General features: G+C 39.0%; 1 protein-coding gene across 23 annotated transcripts in view; it reads left to right on the top strand.

The window, feature by feature from the left end:
* tnika (TRAF2 and NCK interacting kinase a) overlaps positions 1-23,045 on the top strand; it is a 77,226-nt gene that overhangs the window by 24,123 nt on the left and 30,058 nt on the right. For all 23 annotated transcript variants that reach the window (XM_077539049.1, XM_077539045.1, XM_077539050.1 and 20 more), the window contains exons 3-10: positions 15,481-15,537; positions 16,311-16,436; positions 18,216-18,326; positions 20,255-20,345; positions 20,820-20,950; positions 21,041-21,095; positions 21,868-21,946; positions 22,030-22,205. In XM_077539049.1, coding sequence (XP_077395175.1) covers positions 15,481-15,537; positions 16,311-16,436; positions 18,216-18,326; positions 20,255-20,345; positions 20,820-20,950; positions 21,041-21,095; positions 21,868-21,946; positions 22,030-22,205 — 826 coding nt within the window. The remainder of the gene's footprint in view (positions 1-15,480; positions 15,538-16,310; positions 16,437-18,215; positions 18,327-20,254; positions 20,346-20,819; positions 20,951-21,040; positions 21,096-21,867; positions 21,947-22,029; positions 22,206-23,045) is intronic.

Raw genomic sequence — 23,045 nt, 5'->3', positions numbered from 1 at the left:
TAGGTAATAAAAATGTAATTTCTTGAGGTACATGTTAAATATCGCAATAATATCGATATCGCTATGTTCAGCAAGTATATCGCATATCGCATGTTTTTCCAATATCGTGCAACCCTAATTGTTAGGTACTTTTTCTGATAGTACCTGTCCCCCTAAACACCCTAATTTTTCATACCGACGTGGTCAGTGCAATCATCAACATATGATGCTAGCGAGCCGACATAACCTAGCCTTGATGCTAATAGAATTGTTTAGCTCGCTGGAATATGTTGCCTTGGTTACTTGTTGTCTTTTGCCTCTATTAGCTAAAGCAAGCTAACTACTACATCGAAATGATGCTAGCAACAACATTATAACTCAGTAAACATTTAGCACATGGTTAATGCAGTTTTCTTATGTCTTTGCTAACAGCATTTAGCTGAACCAAAGCATAACGAGATGAATTTTCGCAGCTGAATGCTAATAATTTGTCGATATACTAAGTCATGTCAACAGTCCCCGAATTTAGAAGCCGTTGAGCAAATTTGGTCTCATGTTTTTGTTTGTATACATGGATTACCAGGATGGCACAGATTAGGATTAGGATTAGCGCGTAACCCACTTCCTCTTCTTGACAAAGAGTTACTCCCTGACAGTTTAGTGAGTGTTCATTCATGTTTTTCCTTTTTTGGGTCATCATGTGTAAGCACGGACCTGAAGGGAGAAGCTAAGCATATCTTATGAGAATTCCATGTGTTTTGCTTTGTCTTCTAACTTCTTTTATACACTTAATTGCTGGGAATGTTCAAATTACAACATTGCCTGTATCGTTCATAAATGTTTAATAATGGCGACTGTGACAGGTTAATCATATTTCAATGATTTTATGGGACAAAATCACAAACTATGTGATTATCTCAATTGCTATCCTATATAGGGATGTTCGATACCACTTTTTTTCAGACCGACACCGATACTTTGACCCTCAGTACTGACCGATACCGATACCAACTGCCGATACCAGTAGTACATTTTGACAAATAAAAAAAAATATTTAAGATATTTTTAAACAAATATATTTCTTTTAATTTTGACAAAAAAAACAGCACAGTCACTCTTCAATAGTCTTAACGCTCAAAATAAAACACAAAAACGCTCTTTTAGTTTAAGATTCACAATTTTGAAGTATTTCCAAACCGGTGAAGTTTTGGTGAAAAACTGCTGCAAGCTAGCGCCAGTTACAGGCAAGGAGGACTCACTTAACGTCTTCCCCCTCTGCCATCGGTCGCTTGTATTTGTCTGCGTCACGAGTACTCGAGTACTTGAAAAAAGGCTGGTATCGGCCCGATACCGATACCTGGTATCGGTACTCACCCATCCCTAATCCTATGTCTTTGTTGAAATCACTTCACATTAAGCAGTACTTTGTGAAATAGTCAGCAATTTATCATAATTTAAACATTGTTTAATGTTTATTGCGTCTCCCAGTTCAGTGCTAAACCAAGAAGATTGTGCCTTGTGTATTGAACGCAACCAACAAACACAATACCTTAAGAACGGTCTGCCATCTTCCATTTCCATTTTCTTAACCGCTTATTCCTCACAAGGGTCGCGGGGGTGCTGAAGCCTATCCCAGTTGGCTTCGGGCAGTAAGTGGGGTACACCCTGAACTAGTTGCCAGCCAATTGAAGGTCAGGCCTGCCATTTAATGCTAACATTAAACATGCTTGATATCCCTAAAACATCCCTAATGAAAATTAAATTGCACTAATAAACTAGCCACTAGAGGGTGCTAGAACTGCACAAATGGAAATCAACCTGACTTTTTTTAACAGATGTGTTCCTTTTAAATATTGTGAACATGACGACGATGTTACTGTGGAAGTTTTAATATCTTGATATTGCCCTTATCGTTAAATCCCTATTGTACCCACCTCGGTGCCAAGCACTAACCCACCGTTAAAAAGTCTTTTTTTTTTCCCCCTAATCTGTCCCCTTGAAGAGTGTGGAAAAACGCTTCATTGGCGTATGAAGCTAGAATGGGAATAAACAAGTCACACTTTCTCGACATACAAAAGTCAATTCCCGTGCTTCATCTCCTGTCCCCTTGCTTCCTTCCTTCCTTCCTGCCCTCCGCATCACCTCGCTTCCTATCCCATGCGAAGGCACCGGTCTTGTGTATGTATGTATGCGTGTGTGTGCGTGTGCGCTTAAGTTTCATGCCCAGCCAACACTGTTGCTAAGCTACCACAGGAAGTGTCCTGCATAGTAAATGTGTCCTGGTGATGGTGTGTGTGCGTGTGTAATTGACTTGGCAAGGGCACCCGGACGGTCGTGCACATCAACAATCAAAACACTCTCACACACTGATATCCAGCAGCAGGTTATATTAAGGCAGTGGCAGGCATCCCAGTCACACTGAAGTCAAGACGCGAGCTGGAAATGATGAAGAAATCCTTCTTATATATGCGGGCACGTCTACGTGTGAGCTATCCTTAACCTTCGGCTCCCTGTAGTAGCAGGGCAAATCGTAAAACACACACTGAAGTTCAAAAGACCCATTTTCTCAGATGAAAAGGAAAAAAAAAACATGAGGAAGGGGAAGGATTTAAAAAAAAAAAAAAGTCACAGACTAAGCTCCTGTAAAGGGAGCACAGTATGATTTTGAAAAAAAAACAAAAAAAAACAAAACCTCAGCAAACTTGCACACGTGATACACAACACGAAACTGGAATACAAACAAATGTGGGAGTGTATCGGGCGGGGAATGACGGAGCCCATATGCACTGAGCAGGCTTTTGCAGCCATAATGCTATAAGCCGCCTCCCAGGCTGCTGCACTGCAACAGAGGAAGCCATCAGTGGCGGAAGGCATTGATACAGTCGAGTATTAATACATTGTCTGAAGTGTGTGCTTAAGTCTGTATCCTGAGTAAGACCCAGTGCAAGCGCAACTAAGCCATGTCTGCCATCCATCTAGTGGTGAATGGTGATAATACAACTTACAACTATAGAGTGGAACCCGCGTTCTTCGCAGGGATAGGAACCAGGCATTAACTTGAACCACCCTTAATCGGGAAAATTTGCCGATAATTGACATCCTTTGAAATGTAATGGTAAAACAGATACTGTATATATTGTTTTGTAAACCTACAATATTGTACAAAAAAAAAAAAAAAAAAAACGCTGATAAAACTATGTACATTGTCCTATGTACAATTTCCAATAAAAATGGGAGCTTGCACCCCCCCCCCCCCCACAAAAAAAGTAACTAAAATAATAACAAATAATAAATAATTAATAAATCGCAATGAATAAAAATAAATAAAATAATAAAATAAAATATTGGAAACAAAATCTCCAAATGGATCTGTGAGCATTTGGGGCTCCACTCCAGTAGAAAAAAAAGAAGAAAAAAAAAAGTAAAGAAAATGAATCAAGGGCCCACTCAGATTTTGCCCCATTGCAAGCAATTTGTCATTATTGAATATTTTCAGAATCGTTTAAGCCAGCGGTGTCCAAACTTTTTCATTTGAGGGCAACATACAGAAAATCAGAAGGACGCAAGGGCCACATAATGTTATGTAAGCAGGAGGTCGCAGGTTCATCCCACCGCTGATTGTACATTGCACATGTGTCCGTGGCAATTATGTAAACGGTAGGGGTGGGACAAAAAACCGATTCGACCGAACCATCGGTCGTCAAGGGGAGCTAAACGGCCGTATCGGTAGCAGACTTGTCAACCGATACAAAATCCGCCGGGAATCCTTAGATACTTTGCTTGTAAAGCTGTGGACCGGATATCGCGTTGCTGTGAATCGGTTGCGAGTGAGGCTTTATGGTTTTCATAACAATAGCAAGAGTTCTGCACCGTGCTCTACTTGTTTTGTTTACATTTCAGTAGCAGCACTATTCAAGCTACTTCAGTGTTTACAGAGAGCTAGCAAAGTAGCGCTCAGAGACGCTTCATTCCCCGGATGTTTTAAACATAATGCAAAGACGTTACGCACCTTGGGGGGGAGCCTACCGTCAACGCCGTGCTCGCGACACGGCGCGCGCGCGCACAACGAGTGACAACATGCAACAGTGGAGACAGTTAGCAGAAGCCTGTGCCATACATCTCGGTATTTCCCATGGCTATCGAGTCCTCTCGGTGCACTTTTATGTCCCGGGCCGGCGTTGGTACTGCGCGCGAGCCAAAAAGAATAACTCCCGTGACGATCCAATGCATGGATTCAAACGACACAGGTATGTCCCACAGCCAACACACCAGCTAAGCTAAAAGCACACTGCAAGTATCTCATTTCTCAGTTTGTGGCTCCCTGTCAATGTACACAACTAGCATGAGCAGCAGGGAACTGAGACGTGCCCGCAATTACGTCATCAAACTCAAAATGAACGACAGCCCAAAAAACAAAACAAACAGTAGTGATTCCATGGTCATCATCGTGTCTCAGATTAAAAAAACAAAAAAGATGTCATACATTAACCAAAAATGAATGTAATGGCAAAGAAAAACAAAAATTGTTAAAAACCAAAATTGTTAATAAAAAGGGAAATGCACTTTTGGAAATATTTTTGGATATATTAAGTTGTTAAAATGTGTTTGATAGATTTATTGTTCCATAAGGTGGCTTCATATTTCTTTTGGCTGGACGGTAGGTTTATTTCATGTCTTAAATTTATGTTTCTGAAATACTTCACAATGTGGACATATTCTGTTTAATTGTGTTGGTGTCTTTTTAAAGGTTAAATATTTATATTTCAAATTGAATTATCAGCCTTTTGTTTTCCTGATCCTGATTTTGAATTAAAAACAAAAACAAAAAAACAATTATAACTGTCAATAACAACTAATAAATATTTAAACTGATACATTTTTCAGTCATATTGCCCAGCCCTTTGTTCCGGTCCATTTAAATAATTGATTCAATATATAAAAATATAGAAGACATTGTTGTTGTTCTTTTTTTTACACATTTGTAGATACTGTAAAAATTTGTGGTGTTTTAAGATTGTTTACAAGCAACAAATGTCACGATAAGTTTTGAATATTGAAATGAATCGTATCGAATCGAAAATTGTATCGTTCCCAAACTTAATCGAACCGTATCGAACCGTTCTGTTCTGAAAGATAATCGTTTTTCAATCGAATCGCAACTTGTGTATCGAGATACATATCGAATCGGCCTCATGTCAGAGATTCCCACCCCTAGTAAACGGATGTTAAGTATACCAACTGACTATCATACCAGGAAATGCGTTATGATTAAAAACGTGTCCCAAATCAGCGCTGATGTTCAGCATCAGATGACACTTTAAATTACAAATACGCCAATTTGCTCTGATGCTCACTCATTCAGGTTAGCTCACGGGGATAAGTGCTTGAGCCAGTGCATTGCAAAGACAGCCATACGAATGGCGCGCTGGTTCAAACCCTGACTTGAGCAACTTTTTTTTTTTTTTTTTTCTTTTCAGTATAGTCATAATGGAACAAGTTAACATCTATTTCGTTAAATGTCATTTGACAAACTATTTCTTCAAAATTAATCCATATTTTCATCTTTCACTTGTACACTTGATTACTAAATACAATACCATACATTGTTACAGCCACCTCCATGTCCACGATAGTTGAGTGGTTAAAGCAATGGACCTTTTTTCCCCAACTAAAATTTCTGAAATCGTGATTGCTCAAGTTATTTTACATCCATTTGATTAAATTTTATTTGATATTTAACTTATTTTTATATCAATCCATACACAAGGAAAGACAACACATTAGCATCAGCAAACAGTCGTTAACATTCAGAGTAAAGAAAACAAAACAAAAGTAGGTTACAAAATTTACTAAAGGAACATACATTGAAAATGTTAAAACATATACAGCAAACTTAAAAAAAAAAAAAAAAAAAAAAAGTGTGAGGAAGTTTAAAATAATAAAAATAATGTCACAGATTTTGTAGTAGCTGTGATGGTCGAGTAGCTAAGTTCTTTGTCCAGTAACCAGGAGGTTGTGGGTTCAAATCCCACCTCTGACTGTGCGTACTTTTTAAAAAATTTTTTTTTTACACAAGAGCATAGAGAAAGCTTTGACATGCAGCTTGACAGAAACAATGGTAGTTATTAGGTTTCATGTTTCAAAAACGGCCAGCAGGTGGCAGCAGAGTATGAGCAATCAGCCAAGGTCATGTTGCAAACAAGCTCTTTTTTGCCAGTTTCAACCAAGAATGAGAATAATGATAACATTTAGCTATATTCTAATCGGTTCAAATTTCGCTTGGGAAATAATTTTTTTCCCAACTCTAATTTCAGAAATGGTCATTGTTCAATTGTTTCACATCCAGTTGATTAAATGTTATTTGAATGACTGTAATTTTGTTTCGCCAGTAGGGGGAGCTTTTAATTCTTTTTCAGGGTGGTTCTGTTAGTTTTTTTTATTAGTTTTAGTTTTTTAATAAATGCTTAGTTTTAGTTTAGCTAGTTTCAGTATTAGTTTTATTTATTTATTTATTTTTAGTGTGTATTACTGAGCAACATTTAAAAAACACCATGGGCGCAACGTCATGATTCCAGTTTATATCAAAATATATCTACTAAAAGTCACATTTAAAATCATCCCCAAAGGCTCATGCATTAAATTAATTACCAAAGACTAAAATTGACATTTTTGCTATATAGTTTTATTTTAGTTAGTTTTGTAAATATAAAATGTAGTTTCAGTTAGTTTTCATGATTTTGTTACCGGTTCGGTCATTGACTTCCAAAGTAAAAACAGATGTTTGCAAATGTCTTGTTTTGATTACACACTAAAGATAAGCAGTCTTCTTTCATGAAGGGCGACACAAATTAGTGAATTACTGTTGATGTGCTAAAATCAGAGGATTTGGACAATTTTTTGTTAAAAAATGACTCCAAATGATTACCGTAATTTCCAGACTATAAGCCGCGACTTTTTTCACACGCTTTCAACCCTGCAGCTTATACAATGATGCGGCTAATTTATGCATTTTTTCTGACGGCCGCCAGGGGCGCTCGAGTAGAAAAGGTAAGAGTGAGACAGGTGGAATATATGTGTCGAGGAAGACGCAAGTTTCATGTAACTTGGCGCTTTGTGCATGAATAAAATTAGCATGAGCAGACTCTCATCATGGAAAATACAAGAAGTCTCAGTCTCAGTGACTTTTACCGATATGTTATTTTTAACCAGCCCTGTTAGTGCTGTGTTACTGCCGTATCACAGGCACTGTTTGGAAAGAAAAGCTATTAAACCTTTGAAAACTCTTTCTGTGTACCGTCTTGTACTGGGTGCGGCTTATAATCAGGTGCGCCTTATAGTCCAGCAATTATGGTAGGTTCATTTTAACTTTGCATTAAAGTGTATTACAAAAGCATTTTCCCCCTGATTACAGTTTATTAACCAGTGATTGGTGGTTATTTCTGCTTCGTTGCTTCGTATTCTTATATTGATTAAACTCATTCACTGCCAGTCATTATAGAAAATTTTTACATTTCCAATACTCACGTGATATTCCATTCAATAATTATATATAAACCGAATCTACCAAATAACAGAATAGACTCCCTACTTTTTGTCCCATCCCGTTCTTTTATAATTGACAGCAGAAAAATGTAGGTTTGCCAAAATACAGCCATTTCTCCCATGGACTCTGAAACTGTGTTTATTTCCTATAAAATGGGGCTATGATGTCATCTACCGGTGGTTGGGCATCAGTAAAGTTGTTTCCAAGTTTGATATTTACAGTGGAGCATGCTCAGATTCGCCCCCATTTAGCACCGCTCTAAAAAATACAATTGACAAGTATACTTGTCAAAGGCAGTGAATGAGTTAAAAAAGGGGTGGGGGGTGGGGGGGGATTGATGTTGCACTATGTTACCGGTTCGGTCATTGATTTCCAAAGTAAAAACAGATGTTTGCAAATGTCTTATTTTGATTAAAACCATAAGCAGTCTTCTTTCATGAAGGAATAAGTGAATTACTGTTGATGTGCTAAAATCAGAGGATTTGGACAATTTTTATTTAAAAAATGGCTCCAAATGATTACTTGATTATTAAAATAGTTGTCGATTAATTTGACAATCGATTACTTGTCAATTAGTCGATTAATTTTGACGGCTCTAATTTTGAGCCATGCATTCTAGACAAATGTTCAACACTAAATTACACTTGCGTTTTCGACAGCGCGTGTGGGTGGAGTATACCAGCAGAGTACCTCTATTTCTCCTTTGACTCCCACGGTATTGACTCTTGCGTGACGCGCTGGCCTGGAGGCTGATTGGATATCAGTTTGCTATCAGTTTGCTGTCTGCTTCGCAAGCGTGAGCATCCGAGCGGAACACACGTTTCCAATTGGCCGCGTTATCACTCTAATACACCTGGCCCGCCATTCCTCGGTGGCGGCGCTTTTGTATGGAGCCGCGTGTGTGACTGACATGTTTTCCTCTCCACATTTGATCAGCAATAACTTGAATGGATTCAAGGATGGGGACGCACCATGTGTTGTTGTGATTGCCGTGAAGTTGATGCTGATGACGGGGCTGGAGGGTGGAAGCAGCTGTGTGTGTTTTTTGTTTTTGTCAGTCTGCACATGAGCAGTCACAATAGGAGATGGACGACTCGCCTCGCGTCACATCTGCTCATCGCACCCTGAGCCCAAGGTTGTTTTTGCAGGAATTAGCGTCCGCCCGCGTACGCCGAGACGTCGCCTCTGAGCCGGGACACAATAAGAAGGGGCTGGAAATACGAGCGAGGCGTTTAGGGGATGGCGAGCCGGCGATAATGAAAGGCATAAAGAGGGGTTAAGAGGGTTGGATAATGAGAGGGAATCAGCGGCATAAGAGCGAGCGGGAAAAACGGCAGATTTAGGTCAGAGAGTCACAAATGGGAGGAGGATGAGGATGAGCATCAAAGCCACTTGCGCTGAATGGGACGAAAAATGGACAATATTAATACTGCATGCTATCACTTTTCTATTAATGTGTCTTTATTGAGGCTGCACAATGTAATGTAATCCAATACAAGAGCTGCATCACAAATTCTTCACACATTCCATGTTTCATTTTTAAATTTAAATGCATTTTTAATAATTTAATTAAGCTTATTTGTAGGGAACTAATTTGCTCCCAAAATATATATGAATACGCTTAAATATTACCAGTTTCCCAAAGACACTTTTTGTTTTGTTTTTTATACTAGAGCATCCAGAATGCTTCGATGCTGTCTCTGAACTGAAGAGAATGGTTGAAGTAATGGTAGTTATTACAAAAACAGCCAGCAGGTGGCAGCAGAGTATAAGAGATCAACCAGGGTCATGATGAAAACAAGCTGTTTCCAGCACAGTTTTAAACAGATTTGTGAATAATGATGACACTTAACTATATTCAAATGATAATTGCTGCAAAACAGAAACAGATCAAAATATATATATATATTTTTTCCAATGAAAGAAGAGTCTCTAATCTTTCTTTTGGTAGGTTCCATGTTATAGCAATAGAACACAATATTCGGTGGGCCTTGCAAAATCAGTCAAAATCCAGTAAAACAGCCGTGAGCTAAGTGATTTGAGGTAATAAACAAAAAATATTCCATTGAAATTAATTTAGTAATTCACTGCCAAGGACATTTCTATTCATCAATTTGGAATCTAACCGTTCACTGCCATCGACGAGATATCAAGTTTGTAAACGGCAGTAATGACTGATACCTGGAGAGGGAGCAGTTTCATCGCTTTGGATTTGAAATCAGCGCAACTTTTGAGTACAACATAAAAGATGGGGGTTTGAATTTCACCTCGTGTTATCAATTGGGAGGGAGGCAATTGCCAACCCAAATTATTCTTTGGGGTTGGGAGGGGGAGTTATGCATTTTTTTTTTTTTTTTTAATCGGCTAATTAATCGGTATCTGCATTGGCTTAAAAAAAAAATAAAAAAATATCCGTACTGGTTGGGCCCTACAGGAACGGAGATGCCCTTTCAGACGTGGCTGCTTCTGTTCAATTTCATGCAAACAAACGCAGGAATCGCAAAGACAAAAATGATGTAAAGTCATTCTCCAGGTGATGGGTTTGTGTGAATTTGGTGGTGATCCAAATGAAGCTCGTTCGGCTTTGGCGGAGGCCTGCACCCCGGCGTGTATCATTCTTGTTCCATCTGGCACCGAGCGATTTGGATTTCAAGCCAGGCAGCGCTGGCAGCAGATCACTTGCGTGCAGCTTTTGAGTTTACAGGTCTGAAGGTCACACAGAGGACGTGTCCATGACGAGATTCGGACGGATACAGACGCTCTTTCAGTTTTATTCACAAATTGTCACAATTTTTTTTTGGGGGGGGGGCACATAAAGTCGAGCCTTTGTGGTTCCAAGTTCTTTGAAGACTAAAATTTTATGTTTATTAGGTTAACCGAAGACTGTAAAATTTGTCTTGATAAGGATTTTTTTTTAGTTTACGGGAGATCAGATGAAAACAGGGTCGATCTTGGTTGGGTACGAGTCAAGCGAGCTTCATGCTCGCTAAGAGGCCCGCGATTCCTTTTGTCGGCCGCCAACAAAGCTGGCCCTTGTGCCCGTGGAATTGGGGCAGTCTGATCTTAATGAGCAATTCTTGCTCAGATTTTCCTCTCGCAAGATTCTTTTAGCGTGAGAACCAACGAGAGCCATCAGAAATCCTTCTCGTTTTGCTTGGTACTTGATTGTTCTTCCTGACAATGAGTCGTCCTCATCTTGACTATTATCTGCCAGTTTTTTTTGGGAAGTTTTTGCAATTTGTTTGCCATAAGACGTGATTTAAACGTTTCAACAGAGGTAGCAGCTCTGACCTCTGAGGGTAGGGCATTCCAGAGCACTGGAGCCCGGATCAAAAACGCTCTTGAACCTGCAGACTTCTTTTTATCTCTTGAAATCACCAAAGGACCACCTTGTTGCAAACGCAGGTTTCTTATCGGAACGTACGGTATTATTAAATCGACGAGATAGGAAGGCGCCAAGCCATACAATATTTTATATGTAAGTAACAAGACCTTAAAATCGCATCTCAGGTGGAACGGAAGCCCATGCAAGTTGGCTAATATCGGGGTAATATGATCGAACTTTCTCGTCCGCGTCAAAAGTCTAGCTGCTGCATTTTGAACTAACTGCAGACTTTTAAGGCTGGTCATTGGAAGACCAGAGAGTAATACATTACAATAGTCAAGGCGAGACGTAACAAACGCATGAATTATAATCGCTGCATCACCATCAGACAGAATCGGGCGAATTTTAGCAATATTACGGAGATGAAAAAAAGCAGTTCTAGTAAGATTTTTAATATGCATTTGAAAAGAGAGAGTTGGGTCAAAAATAACGCCAAGATTTTTTACTGAGTCACTTTGGCTAATAGTACATTTATCAAGGTTTAGAGAGGTGTTAGTAAACAGATGCCGATGACGAGCGGGACCGACAATCACCATCTCGGTTTTATCTGGTTTAAGAAGCAAAAAATTAAACGACATCCATTGTTTAATGTCGGCGAGGCATGCCTCCAGAAAGTTATATTATATTTACGTATAATATCGCCAAGCGGAAGCATATAAATATTAAACAAGAAAGGGCTTCGTACCGACCCCTGTGGGACTCCACACGTGACGTTACATAGCTCAGAGGTTGCATTGCCATGAGTTACACGGTGCGTCCTCTCTGAGAGTTACGAACGAAACCACGAAAGTGCTAAGCCTGAAATACCAATACATGTTTGGAGGCGATCTGATAACATTTTATGATCGACAGTATCGAAGGCGGCGCTAAGATCAAGTAATAATAAAACTGACGAGGTATTAGAGTCCATTGCTTAGGAGAAGATCATTAGTCACTTTAGGTGTTTGGCGATATTTAAAAAGGTCACAATATTGTAAAAAAAATAAAATAAAAAAATAAAAAATAATAAATAAATAGTCTCCGGTTCGAGTCCAGGCTCGGACCTTCCTGGGTGGAGTTTGCATGTTCTCCCTGTGCCCGCGTGGGTCTTCTCCGGGTACTCCGGTCTCCTCCCACATTCCAAAGACATGCATGGCAGGTTAATTGGGCGCTCCGAATTGTCCCTAGGTGTGCGTGTGAGTGTGGATGGTTGTACGTCTCTGTGTGCCCTGTGAGTGGTTGGCAACCAGTCCAGGGTGTCCCCCGCCTACTGCCCAGAGCCAGCTGAGATAGGCGCCAGCAGCCCCCGCGACCCTTGTGAGGAATAAGCGGTCAAGAAAATGGATGGATGGATGGATAAATAAATAAATAAATAAATACATAAATAAATAAATAAATAAAAAGAGTTCCTACTTAAAAAAATGCACAATATTGTGCTTTTGTACATAACAGCAGTTATGTTTTATTAATATTATTATTATGTTTTATTATTATTATGTTGTTAATGCATGCACATATTGAGTTCCTCCACATATTGATTTGCTTCACAGGCATATTACCCCATAGTGCCCCTTCATCTGACCATTAGTGTGGATTTTAAACATAGAAGGGCCAAAACATCCCCAATGAAAATTAAATTGCACTAAACAACTAGCAACCAGAGGGTGATAGAACTGTACCAATGGAAATCAACCTGACTTTTTGAATAGATATGTTGCATTTAAATATTGTGAACATGACGACGACAATATTGTGGCAGTTTTAATATCACGATATCGCGCTCATCATTACATCCCTATTCTTTATTAGGATCCTAATTAGTTTCCACAAGTAGTCGCTAGTCTTCCTGGGAGTCCTCACATAATCCTACAAAAAAATACAAAGTTTATGTAAGGCAAGGCAAGTTTATTTGTATAGCACATTTCATACACAAGGCAACTCAATGTGCTTTACACGAGGAAAGACAACACATAAGCATCAAGAAACAGTAGTTAACATTCAGAGGAAGAAAAATAAATGAAAATAGGTTACAAACTAACAATCTTAAAACATTATTCAACAAACTTTAAAAAATTTAACATAAGGAAGTTTAAAATGATAATGATAAAAATAAAAATAAAAATAAAAATAAAAATAAAAAATATGTAGTACAAATGTAAACGCTAAACAAAAATAGTATTCAATAATGTGTAGTGTTTTTGGGGCAAATTCCCCGTTCTCTGTTATACCTCTGTAAGGGGCTACAGACTTTTTTTTTTTTTTTAATTTTTATTTAAAAAAAAAATAAAAAATTGTACTCGCGTATGACAACTCACTGACGAAATATAAAATTTTAGGCAGCGTTCTCCTTGGGCCTCAATCAAAGAAAAAAATTATAGTAATAATAAAAAAAAAATGAAAACATTTTTTTTAAATAATAAATATAAATTTAATGACAAGTGACAAATGAAAATCACACATTAAAAAAAAAATACTTTCGTTTTCATTCATATAGAGCTATGAAAATTTTTTCAAAAGTTACAAAAATGTGGCCTTTTCCAGACAATGCCGCAGCAACATATCCTCTTTTTAAGAATAAATGGCAAAGCATTAGAACCTTTTCAACGTGTTGCTCTTTTAACTGGGGCAGCCCCCTCTGCTTTGGCTCGTTATCACAGTGACCCTTCAGTGGAAGCCCCCAGGGGGCGCTTTGGAGTCCGACCCCCACAGTGCCATCTGCTTTTGAGCAATTCCTCCAGGATTACATTCTTGTCCTTGTTTCATATATACTGCACAATGTTCCATACACTATTGCGCCCCTGATATTTATTTATTTTATTTTATTTTTTTGTGGAACATATCTGTCTGTCCAGAAACTCTCCCACAGTATTGCAGAATTTTATTCTGTCAATGTTGGCATTACATGTGACAACAAAATCGACATACCTATGCTAATCAATTCAATCCAGATGAGGCAAGTGAGGCTTTTTATGGTTTTATCATCTTTAGCCTCATTAGCTTCATCAGGATTGAACCCCTTCAGCTTCCAGCACCCCCCCAAGGCTTTTGGGTAGCCTCGATAAGGCGCCGCAATACCTCTGGCCCACTTCTTGCAGTCATTTTCTGACATGCTGGGAGATAAAATCAGACGCGTCACAACTTGGACGTCCCGTTGACCTAGTAGCACAGAGCACACTGTCAAGTCAGCATCCATGTATGCTCCTCAGGGTTATAATTTTTCTTTAAATTTTATTTAGTTGGGACAGTGCATGTTAATGAACATCACGTGGTAGGACATGCATGTAAACACACCACACCGGATTATAGCCATAAGATAATTACCATCCGTTGTCCTGTAGTTTTGGAATTTTTATAACTTTATTTATTTATTTATTTTGTATTTATTTATTTATTTATTTTTTTATTATTAGTAATTTTTTAGTTCATTTTTAGTTAGTTTTCAGAGTGTGTTTTATTTTTTAATTAGTTTCAGTTTTATTGTATTAAAATCATTGCCAGATGAAAATGATGGACATATTTGCTATGTTTGTATTTAGTTTTAGTTAGTTTTCTTTCGCCCTGCGATTGGCTGGCAACCAGTCCAGGGTGTCCCCCGCCGACTGCCCAGAGCCAGCTGAGATAGGCGCCAGCACCCCCCGCGAACCTTGTGAGGAATAAGCGGTCAAGAAAATGGATGGATGGATAGATAGTTTTCTTTCTTTCTTTTTTTTTTTTTTTTTTTTTAGCATTTTTATTTGTATTTTGCTGACAAAAACTTTTTTTGGTCAATTTTACTTTTATTTAGTTTGTCAGTATTGTTAACCTAAAATAAAGCTTGATACTGGTGAAAATCTGTGTATTTCAGGGGTTCTAATCACTCACTAGCGCCTAATTGAAAGTTTGAAGGAAAAAAAAAAAATTGCCCCAGCACTAGTTTCACAGAAAAGATCGACATGGAATTTGGTAGGTTAACAATGCCAATGATAGCAGGAAACTTAGAAAAATCTCTGTGAGTCACACTCAAAATTAAAAACAAAGTTGGCCATTTTGGTTTAAAGCAGCCATTTTGGGCAAGATCCAGGACTCTTGCCGAAGTTTTACTACTGAATATACCCGAATGAGCACCGATTGGAAGCAAGTACCCAACACAGATGAGCATTTATTTTATTTTTTACGTATGTCATGTAATATATATGTGTGGATGAACTCCTCCTGGGTGTCTTTCCTCACGGGGTTCTTCTGTGCCCCGCCATGTTGTAGTTTGCGTGTGTGTCTGTGGGTACGATCATGGGGATATGGGGGAAAGGGGTGGCTTTTTCTTTTTATTTTATTATGGATGTTTTCATTGTCCAGCACTTTGAGTTGCATTTGAATGTGATTTGTTTTGTGTAATGGCAGCAAAATTTGATGATCATTTCAAAGATTTGCTTCAAAAATGGGGCTGAAATAAATTTGAACCTGACACCACTTTCACAGATCTAACTGAAATTGGCGGACATGTCTCTGACAGAAAGTCTGTCATTTTTTTTTTTAAAGAATTATATTCTTTCACCCACTCCTCTTAAGGAATTCACCCGTTTTTTTGTTTTGTTTTTTTTGCTTCCTCATTCTGCAGGGTCGCCATGTCAAGACCGGGCAGCTGGCAGCCATCAAGGTCATGGATGTCACCGGGGTAAGCAACACACTCCCACTCAACACTCACACATAAACCGCCAAGTCCCACGATTATACCACCGTGTCATCTAATTAAGAGCGATGAGTCAGTGGCAGTGAAGAAAATGAGGACAGGCCTATCGCCATGGTAATATTAGCTGCTGCTATCAGGGCAGCAGTGTGGTCTCAAGCGTGTCTGCAGAGCGGGAGAGTGGGATCTCGGCTATATTTAGAGACTACACCCACTACTCAGCGCAACAACGGAGCAAGTGGAGGAAGGCATTTTCACACAGAGAGTCTGCGAAATAGCCGGATCTGAGCTGTGACGGAACATATGGCTGTTTATTTACATGTGCGTTTTAGACAGGACCGAGCAAAGGCTTTCAAACAGCAATATTGCGTTCTGCTATCAGACCTTTAGTCGTCCGACAGTAACAGCTGCTTTCGACACAAAAAAGTACATGAGGAAAATATTTAAACAGTGTGAAATGGGCTTAATACTTAGGGACACCCCACAAAATTGCTATATCAGAGCCATAACGACAGACTTTTACACAGAACCCAGTGAAGGTGCCGCAACAGAAAATGACCATGTCGAGCACCTTTCACACAGGAATACTGCAAAGTTGCTGTTCTTTTGCGTGAAATTTACTTAAAAAAATGCCAAGATGATACTTTGAAGTAGTGCAAAGTTATGGTTTAAAAAATCATGTTCAAGGGTCGTTATTTACTGCTGCAAAATGCTAATTTGTTGCTTTTTGCTTTCCCTGTGCGCGTGTTGGCGTGTCTCAGGATGAGGAAGAAGAGATCAAAGCGGAAATCAACATGCTGAAGAAGTACAGCCACCACCGCAACATCGCTACCTACTACGGCGCGTTCATCAAGAAGAACCCCCCGGGAATCGATGACCAGCTATGGGTGTGGTGTTGTTACTCAACTGCAGAGAGGAAGGGCGGGAGGGAAGAGTTGTTACTCAAAATAATCATCCTTGATGGATCAAAAGTTGGTACAGTGGGCAGTTTCTTATATATATGTATATATATATATATGTATATATATATATATATATATATATATATATATATATATATATATATATATATATATATATATATATATGTATATATATATATATATATGTATATATATGTATATATATATATATATATGTATATATATGTATATATATATATATAAGAAGAAAGGAAGAAAAGAAAACAAGGATGCTATGAGAAAGGAGGGAGGATAGGATGAAAGGAAAGAAGGAAACATGATGCTATGAATGGAAGAAAGGTAAGACAGGAAGGATTGTAGGAAGCATGGGAGGAAAGATGGAAGGAAGAAAAGAAGACAGGGAGGAAGGAAGGCTGGTAGAGAAAAAGAAAGAAAGTCTTAAGGAAGGGACGAAACAAGGACGGGAAAGGAAGGAATGACGGAAGCAAAGATGGACAGCAGAAAGGGAGGAAGGAAGGATGGAAGAAAGGAAGGAAATGAAAATAGTAGGCAAGGGATGAAGGAGGGAAAGAATGCAGGGGAAAGGGTGGAAGTAAACAAGGATGTATGAAAGAATGGAAGGAATGATAGAAGGAATGGGGAAAGAAAAGATATGGGAGGTGGAAGTAAGAAAAGAAGGGAGGAAAGATGAGACAGAGGACAGAGAAGGAAGGATGTAAGGAAGGAAAAAAGGACGTGAAAGGATGCAAGGAAGGAAGTGCAAAAGTAAGGGAGGAAACAACAATTGTATGAAAGGTAGGACGCCTGAAAGGGAGAAAGGACAGAAGAAAAGATGGATGGATGGTAGGAAGGATGGCGCAAAGTAAGGAAAGAAGGGGATGGGTGGAAGGATGGAAAGTAGGAAGGATGGATAGAAATAAGGAAAAAAGGATGGTATGAAATGATTCTGTCGCCCAACCATCCATCTATCTTGCAGATTAGAAAAAAAGGTTAATTTATTTGTGAGTTGTTTATTTTCACCCCCGTTGACGAGCTGAGGTACGGCGTCTATTGAAGGAAAATGTGCTAAGATGCTTATCTTATTAGTTAACGTGTTCCCACGCTACTTGTGGCTCGAGATCAGTGTGTAAACAAGGCGAGTCATGAGCCGTTAATGCTAACAAAAATGTGACGCTAAATTCGTCAAAAACAACGGCGACCTATTGTCCTCAATCACTTATTGACCTACTGAAAAATTTAGTGTGCTTGAATTGAGACTGTGGGTAAAGCCAAGAAGGCATTGCTTAGTTTTATGAGCGCTAACGTAAGAACGTTAACTGCTAGCCGGGTAACAACATTTCTGTCTGCCATTCTAATGTTAGCTGATTGCTGATAACAGATTTTTTTTTTCTCTATCATGCTAACGTTAGCGGCTAGGTTGATGGAATATTTGTTTGGTATGCTAACGTTAGCGGCTAGGTTAATAGAATATTTGTCTGGTATGCTAACAATAGCGGCTACCTTGTTACAGAATATAGGTGCTGTTGATTTATTTGTGCGTTTGTTGTTATTATTTTTTACATTTGATTCAGCTCCACGTAGCAGTGATTGTTTTAAAGTGCTTTATAAATAAAATTGACTATTGAGTACATGTGGTTCAATTGTGACAGCTTTGTCGCATCTCCTTTGTGTATATTCTATCATTATGACGAATCAAGTGATGGCATCCAGGCAGTAATCCATCCACCTTGTTGTTTTACACAGCTGGTCATGGAGTTCTGCGGCGCCGGCTCGGTGACGGATCTGATCAAGAACACCAAGGGCAACTCTCTGAAAGAGGAGTGGACGGCCTACATCTGCCGAGAGATCCTCAGGGTGAGCGCCGTTCATATTGCAATCCCCGGCCTCCCGTAATTGACGGAGAGCGGCGCGCATCCCGTGACGCCCTGGTGCTCATCTCGCCCGTTCGTGCTTAGGGCAGCGCTATCGCCACAGCATCTCGTCTGTTATTGAGACTCAGACAACGGCCGTTTCCTTCCTTTTCTTCCTCTATTGTCTCCACTTATCTTGTTTTGCTTTCCTTTGTTTTGTTTTTTTTGTTTTTTTTTGTTTTTTTTTACTGCTTCCTCCTTTTTTACCTCCTTGATGCCCCGTTACTGATAGTTTTTTTTTTTTTTTTTCTGCGTTGTCTTTGACCCATTCCCTTTCGGGTTTTAAGGTATTTTGGCTGCATCATTTCTCTGTCCTTTAGTGCAAGACATGTTGGTTGCTAGAGGTCTGATGCACATTTTATAAAAAAAATAAAATACAAAATAAGAATAATAAATGCCTTACCTGGAATAAATGACAAGTGGCCGTGAAATAAATGACAAGTGGCCGTAATGACCATTCCTGTATTTTACTGTTTCTATAGACATATTTAAAGCAACATAGCGTGGCATCAGTAGACTTAGACTTAGACTTAGACTTGACTTTATTATATATTATATTATATAGCCTACTTTTAACAAATTCTTTAACACATCCAAACTTCAAGAAATAAACGCCACACCTTGAATAATGCCTGTTATATACCCTTCAGGAAAAAAAAGTAGCTTGTGGCACGGTCTTCCGTTTTCACTCAGGAAAATGCACTATATACAGTAAATACAGGATGTATACCCATGAACTCCTTCTCAATCTACACCTCTGGGCTTCTGTTAATGTGTGGTGGTGATTTTTCCCTAAACCCCATCTCCCTAGCCTGTATTTTGTTTTATTTTGTTTTGTATTATTTTGTATTTGTTTTGTCAACAGCGGACGTGTAAGCTTGAGTGAGTGAGTGAGTGAGTGAGTGAGTGAGTGAGTGAGTGAGTGAGTGAGTGAGTGAGTGAGTGAGTGAGTGAGTGAGTGAGTGAAAAAAATAAAAATAAATTGTATTGTCAAGTTGCCGCGGGAGTGACGTCATGCAGCCGACAAATTCACCCGGCCCCGTCTGCGACACGCCCCCTGCGATTGCCTGGTGGGGTAAACAACAGTCTGTGCACAGAAACGTCCCGCTGTTGGGGTGGGGGTTTAGGAAAAAATCACCACCACACATTAACAGAAGCCCAGAGGTGTAGATTGAGAAGGAGTTCATGGGTATACATCCTGTATTTATGTTGTGCATTTTCCTGAGTGAAAACGGAAGACCGTGCCTTTATACTTTAATAGCAAGAAAGTTTATCTTTTGCATGTACAATATATATTTCGTTTCCAAAAAAGTGGCCAAACCTTCACACTGTGCACATAAAAAAAAAAGCCTCACTGCAAATGAATAAATATATAAGGCTGTCATTTAAGGTGGATTTTAAAGCACAAGTGATGTTATGTGCAGCCTTTTTATTTTATTCATTGTTATACAAGTACTGTATGTATTATATTTTCCTTTTGTTATTTATTTATAATTGTGATTTGTAAATAACAAAAACTGTACATTACTACGAACAATTAGCAAATTAATCAATAATTATTTTTCGTTAACTAATTAATTATGACGAGGCCTTATTTTTATATATTATTTCAAGTGTTATAAAAAACGCATGCAGTTGAATAATGTCATACCCGCAGCTGCTTTTTGAAGGCGACAAGATTAACCAAATCAGTCATCGTGTGATTAATTTAAAAAAAAAAAAAAAGGAAAAAAAAAAGAAGCTTTTATTAAGTTGCCGGTCGGCGACACGAGGACGTGAGATCCTCTTGAAAATGAGGCGCTTTCCGTTTGGCTTGTGGCTCTGGCTTCCTTCACAGAGTGCGTGCGTGTGCGTGCGTGTGTGCGTGTTCAGGGCCTGACTCATCTGCATCAGCACAAGGTCATCCACCGAGACATCAAGGGACAGAACGTCCTGCTGACGGAGAACGCCGAGGTCAAGCTAGGTGGGTGCTGCTGTCACGTAAAAGCCACTCGGTGAAACGGCCCCGCCCATTGGATGGGCCCGAAGTGTAGCCTGACAACAATCGTGTGTGCGTGCGCTGAATACCTGCCAACTTATGGCGTACGTACAGCCATTTACGATGAACGTTTGCAAAGACACGAGGCACATTCTTTCATTTTTACTTCCCCGCTGTAAAAAGCAAATAAACATTTTAAACGGGCACCTAGGGCCGGGCTATTAATCAGTTTTATTGATTCATTCCAGTTTATGAGTCAGGACGGTTTTGCTTCTGTTTGATGTAATTATTTTTTTTTACGTGTCGTCGCTGCATTTAGTGTCTTTTCTTACCCATTTCTATGCTTCAAAAGAAGTGATTTCTCAATATGTACGATTTTTTTTAACCCGAGTTATGTGCTTTCATGTGCGAGAAGGACCCATGACATTCATTTTTTATTTTCGTGCCTTCTCCCTGAAGTGGACTTTGGCGTTTCGGCCCAGCTGGACCGCACAGTGGGAAGGAGGAACACGTTTATCGGGACGCCATATTGGATGGCGCCCGAGGTGATCGCCTGCGATGAGAACCCCGACGCAACGTACGACTTCAAGGTGCTTAACTTAAACTGCCTTTCTTGCGTAGGATGTGTTTCTTGCCTTGGAGGTCACCTTCTGGTGTAATGGTTTTTGGTCTCGTTGCAGAGCGATTTATGGTCACTGGGCATCACGGCCATCGAGATGGCTGAAGGAGCTCCGCGTAAGTACCATCCCCTTTATAAGCGCATACATATTTTATATTGGGGAGACAAGGGCTCCCGTTGCCTGATTTTTTTTTTTTGCTTTAAGAATTTAGCTAGATTTTTGCACATGCATTTTTAAAAGGAGTCTGGATTGAGAAGATTGCTCTAAAATCAGCCATTTAATAAAAAAAAAAAAATGGAATTAGATTGTTGTCATTCGTCAGTCGTGTTTTTTCTGTAATACTACTTACTACTACTAACCTTAGCTTAGCCACTTGTTAGCCAATCAGATAATTCCATGTCAGTCCTGTTACCCACATGTCTAGCCACAACCAATCAGATCGATTCGCTGTCTATATAAGCCTGTCTGAGAAGTGTGTGTTTTTGTCAGATTATCACCTCTGTTCCTCTGTGCAACTGTAATTGTTTCTTGTCTAGTCAAGTTAGTTCCACACCTCTCAATGTGAATAAATAGTTAAGGTCTTATTTGTGTCTGCGCTTTTGGGATCCAACTCCAGATCATAACAAAAATTTAGACTAAATTTAAAAATGGCCGACAAAATTATCACTAGTAGTAACAAAATGTATTATTCTGTTGTTGTTTTTTTTTGACTATTTTTTAAGACTTATTGCAGTGACATAGCTCTGTGGATGACATTACACAATCTAACTTTGTCACAGAGTAAACTTCCAGCGTGAGCCTGTTTTTGCAAGAGCTTAACTGTGGGATTTTTGCACGCACACAAAAGATTATCCAACATTGTGCTGTTTCATGTGTGACCCCCGCAGCGCTGTGTGACATGCACCCCATGAGAGCCCTCTTCCTCATCCCGCGAAATCCTGCGCCCAGACTCAAGTCAAAGAAATGGTGAGAAATTAATTGAGCACAACTTTGAATATTTTGGCTTCTTGATTAACCAAATGCGAACCAAATTACTGTTATGTGGTCAGGTCAAAGAAGTTCCAGCTGTTCATCGAGAGCTGCCTGGTGAAGAGCCACGGCCAAAGGCCCAGCACGGAGCAGCTCCTCAAGCACCCGTTCATCAGGGACCTGCCCAACGAGAGGCAAGTCCGCATCCAGCTCAAGGACCACATCGACCGCACCAAGAAGAAGCGAGGCGAGAGGGGTGAGATTCTGCTTCATTTTTTTTTTTTTCCTTTTAGGAAAGTGCAACATTCAAAGTTTGTCTTCTTTTTATGTAACGGAACATGCAGCAATGGCTCTAAGATTTTGTTTTCGAAAGGTGGTCTGCAATGACAAATCTGGAATTAAATTACTTGAAAAGTCACTTTCTAAAATTAGGATGGCTTGAGATTACTTTTAAGATTAAGATTACTTAAATTGCACATCCTTTTTCAAAGGACTCTTCAAGGGAAGACCTCATATTGCCTCATTTTGCCAAGCGATTCTGGGATAAGATTACTCTAAAGTCTTGCTGACTAAGTCTGAAATAAAGAGATTGCTCTAAAATGAGTCATTTTCAGAAATTACTCTGGATTTTGATTACTCTACAATCTGTCATTTTGTCATCTGGATTGAGGGGATTACTCTTAAAATCAGTCAGTTTCAAACTGGGATATGGAAGCAAAAAATTTCTCTTGTCACTTTCTGGAGTGAATCAAGAAATAGATTATTTTAAAATCAATCATTTTCCGAAGTGACTCATTTTGTCAAGAGATTATTGTAAAATCAGTAGGGATGTAACGATATCCAAACGTCACGATATGATATTAACACGATATGAAGCTCACAATACGATAATTATCACGGTATTGTGGGGAGGCTGGCGACACAAAAAAAGGTCACAATATTGTAAAAAAAAAATGAGCTCGTACTCGTACATCAATGTTATGTTATTATTATTATTATTATTATTATTATTATTATTATTGTTGCTGTTGTTGTTGTTATTGTTATTATTATTATGTTTTATTATTGTTGTTATTATTATTATTATTATTATTAT

This window comes from Festucalex cinctus, chromosome 12 (assembly GCF_051991245.1).
Source record: "Festucalex cinctus isolate MCC-2025b chromosome 12, RoL_Fcin_1.0, whole genome shotgun sequence".
In the NCBI taxonomy this organism is placed as follows: domain Eukaryota; kingdom Metazoa; phylum Chordata; class Actinopteri; order Syngnathiformes; family Syngnathidae; genus Festucalex; species Festucalex cinctus.
The sequence above is the reverse complement of the archived record's forward strand: the minus strand, read 5'-3'. Positions and strand labels throughout refer to the sequence as shown.